The sequence below is a fragment of the Malus sylvestris genome, chromosome 10 (genome assembly GCF_916048215.2).
Source record: "Malus sylvestris chromosome 10, drMalSylv7.2, whole genome shotgun sequence".
NCBI classification, from domain to species: domain Eukaryota; kingdom Viridiplantae; phylum Streptophyta; class Magnoliopsida; order Rosales; family Rosaceae; genus Malus; species Malus sylvestris.
The window spans coordinates 8,728,217-8,732,234 of record NC_062269.1 but is presented as its reverse complement, the minus strand read 5'-3'; the positions used below and the strand labels follow the sequence as shown (position 1 = coordinate 8,732,234).

The window sequence follows — 4,018 nt, the reverse complement described above, 5'->3', positions numbered from 1 at the left end:
GTAAAATTTTGTAGCGTGACCAGCAATGAACGATTCTCAAACATAATCATAAAAGTTATATAAATGTAGAATAGATTTTATTGCAAGTACCTTAACATTGAACCCAAATCTTCATCACCATTGCATTCATCCAGAATCATGGCAAAATCCCAATCATCAACACAATGAGTTTCGATTTGCAGAGTAAATTGAATTTTATTAGGTACTGTAATCACAAGCATGCAATCTTCATCATACTCATCATAAATTGGTAGAGAACTCCAATCAACTAAATTATCGATTTCGTAAAAACCTGACAACAGCAACATGATAACCAAATAATCGATTAGGGCTCTGATAACCAACTCATGCAGGGTGCAGTGGATAGAAACGAAATAAAACGAAAAATAGGATTGATAGGTAGGGTCCACTATCTCTTAGTGCGAGAAGAGGCCTGAAAACCCTATAAACTTTGGTTTTAGTACTAGCCTACAACGTAGACACTAGAAAGAACAAGGCAGCGGACTCTTAAACAAGAGAAATGCACAAATATGAGATAAATCTCTCTAAATATGCCATTCACCAACAAAAACGTCCAACTCTTCATCTTACAAAAAGAAATGGTTTTCATAACCATTTTGTAACTTACATTCAGAAATTAAAAGGGCAATAAACATAAAAACACCTAAAATGAAAATTACATAAACAAAGTAATCCAATCAGCCAAAAAACGTCCAAAGCGCCCCGGCTATTATTAGGAGCTACTAATGGTTGTTATTAAGTTCTTCTGATTGGTAATAGTCATTCATTTTATCCCAATGATTCAATAAATGCGCTGACCAACTGATGTGCATCACTCTTTGTATTCACATTTTTTATTTTGTTTTCGTTCACTCTTCTTTGTTTCTTCAAGAAGTTTGACTCCAAATAGGAACTGCAAAAATTCAAATAGTGACCTCTAAAATAAAGGAACAACGAAACCACCACCGAAGCAACCAGTTTCTTTCTTGGGGTGCTCTCTCCCTCTCTCTGGAGGCTAGGGTTTCGTCACCCTACAAATAACGACTTGGTTTTACATGTATGTCAAGGAATTTATCTTTAGTGGCCAATACATAAACCACAAGTTTTCCTTTTCCTCCCATAAACAAACTTCTTTGATTCGTTCTGATTACATTTTATGACACACCCGTACAAAAAGTTAATAGATTTGATAAAAGCTTGCGAGAGGGCCGTGACCACATATATATTTAATATCTTAGAGAAAATAGTAAAAGCAATTTATAACACTGAGAGTCTCACAGTAAGCTTAAGCCTATCCAATTAAGTAGAAGAAACTAATTAAACATGATGAAATTAATGTCGTTAAATAATCACAATTCACTCGAAAGCCCACTGGTTCTCCCTACGAATCTTTTCTTCTTCCTCTGGAGTGAAATCGTTCTTGATGTTTAAGGTCGTGCGAATCTGTTCAGGTGTCTTCCCCTTGATCATGTCCGCCACAGTCTGACACGTCAGGTCAAGCAGGCCCTTGATGTCGAGATAGTTTGCCGCCATTATTAGGTCATAGAGAGTGTTCTGGTCGATCTTCATGAACTCGGCGTCCCACTCCTTGACATTCTTCTCGCCGTCAGCCGCAGTAGCCCCCTCATCTTCACTATGCTTCCTGCAGTACTCGATGACCTTCGCAAGGATGGCGCTCGTCACATTTGGCAAAGGAATGGCATTGCCGGCGCACCCGTCCTCCACCATGTGCTTGATGGTCTGCGACTCCATGGCAACCGCCTCTTCCACCTCGAACATCTCGTCGTCGGAGCTCTTTAGGGTTATCTTCTTCTTCAAGTCCGCTGATGATGAGGCCATTGTTGCTCCTTTCAAAAATTAATAAGTTTGAGAATACTTGGGAGATTAATATTATTTTCTTCTTTATTAGCAGCTTTCAATTCGCTTTGAGGGTTGATTGAATGCTTTGTGTTTCAAAGGGTGTGAGATATTGGGGGATTTATACTACTCCGTCTGTGTCTAGATCAGAGATCTTTTATCTTGTCCGTGCAGGAAAAGGAGAGCAATTCCTTTTTGTTTCCGGATTAGTATAGTAAATTTAAGAAAATATTCTCATATTACGAATAGGAGAAGTATTCTTATGGTTTTTTTTTTCTTTCGGTGGCCTTCTTTTTCTCTCTGTGTGAGCAGTGGCGATCCAGCGTGGATACGAGAAATTATCTACGAGTGGGCGACGTGTAAACCATCCTGATTTTTTTGAAACATAAGATACCTTTACAAATTAAACCATACTATTATGATTCATACTTTATGGAAGAAACAAGGCTACAAGCTTAATAATTTGCCACAACAAATTTTAAATATGGAAAATGTCACATTGTAGGTTCATTTGCAGTAGTAGTAACTGTAGAATACTTTTGAATTTTTCTTTCAAATGATAAAAATTAAAAGTTTGGGTACGAAAAACTCTTTTTGTTTTTTTTTTTTGTTTTTTGAACTACAAACAGTCCACCACTTGCATGAAAAATTCTGAACGAGATGGATTGAAGAGGAAGGGTCTAAGCATCAGGGCAATTTACCACTTGCATAAAACACTCTTTATACTGTTTTGACAGTGTTAAGGTAATTTATAATATTTTTTTGTTATAAATGTTAGTGTTGGTGGGTTAAATTATTAGTTGTTAAGGAAGAGGGAATCAAACGAACTAAGCACGCCAGTGGAGTGCAGAGTCAAACAAACTAAGCATAACCAAGGAGAAAGGGTAGATCCAACGTTTTTCAAAAGTCTAGTTGGAAGCTTGTGTTACTTGACTTGCACAAGACCATACATTCTCAATGTCATTGGATTAGTCAGTGGCTACATGGAGAATCCCATAATTACGCATTTGAAGACTGGCAAAAGAATTCTTTGATACCTTAAAGGTACTATTTACTTTGGCTTGTTCTATTCAAGTTCTGATAACTACAAACTTGTTGGTTATAGCAACAACGATTGGGCAGGAGATTCTGACGATAGAAAAGCACTACCGGATTTGTTTTCTTCATGGGAGACACTGCATTCACATGGATGGCGAAGAAGCAACCAATTGTCACACTATCTACCTGTGAAGTTGAATACGTAGCTGTGGAGCCAAAAATAATCACAATGTGACATGTGGATCTTTGGATAAAAAGGACAAGAATACCCTTGAGACACATCAGGATTCCTACGCACAACAGCGGGCAATCATCCCTCAACCAAGTCAAAAGTGCCCAAAATAGGTAATAATTCAAAACCTATTTCATCCATCCTCATCAAATCCTTTCCACAAGGTAACTCCAAAATCTTTCCCTTTTTATTATACTAATTAGCTAATCAATTAGGCAATTATTCTATTAATTGGCTAATTAATTAGTTAATTATTCAATTATGCCCAATTAAACACAAATCAAGAACCTAGTCCACAAAGAGAGCCAAGTGGCCGATCCTCTCTCACCCAAGGAGGCCAGCCACACCCCTATAAAAGCCCTTTCATTCTCTCCAAAACCCAATTCCAATTCTCTTGCTAAATTCTCAAAATTCTTCAAATACTTTTCTCTCAAAATTTTAACTTTGGCATCGGAGGTTCTTTGGCCAATATGCCCCCCTCCCAATTCATCATGAGCGTATGAGGCTCTTCCTTGACCTAAGGTGTTATTGGTTTTGTAGGTGCAATTTTGTCCAAGATAATTTGTATCCACAGTAGTTGTTACCGCATACGTCTGTCATGCAATTTGGTTGAGAAACTTGCTGATATAATTAAGCATGCCACAAGATAAGCCAACAGAGATCTATGTTGACAACAAGTCTGCAATAGCTCTAGCAAAGAATCCAGTAATCCATGATATGAGCAAACACATAGATACCCGCTATCATTACATAAGAGAGTGCATTGCAAGAAAGGATGTGCAAGTGGAATACGTGAAGTCTCAAGACCAAGTCACCGACATATTCACCAAGCCACTCAAACAAGAAGACTTTGTCAGACTATGGAACTCAATCGGCATCACAAGACAAGAT

General features: G+C 37.8%; 1 protein-coding gene across 1 annotated transcript; it reads right to left on the bottom strand.

Annotated features, from left to right (window-relative positions):
- Window positions 1–1,249: 1,249 nt before the first annotated feature.
- On the bottom strand, window positions 1,250–1,839 carry LOC126584161 (SKP1-like protein 1A). The gene has a single exon (XM_050248627.1). The coding sequence runs from the start codon at window positions 1,837–1,839 to the stop codon at window positions 1,357–1,359; it is 483 nt and encodes a 160-aa protein (XP_050104584.1). The 3' UTR covers window positions 1,250–1,356.
- Window positions 1,840–4,018: the final 2,179 nt, after the last annotated feature.

Coding starts and splice junctions, on each gene's coding strand:
- LOC126584161 (XM_050248627.1), bottom strand. CDS start 1,839: ATGGCCTCATCATCAGCGGACTTGAAGAAGAAGATAACCCTAAAGAGC.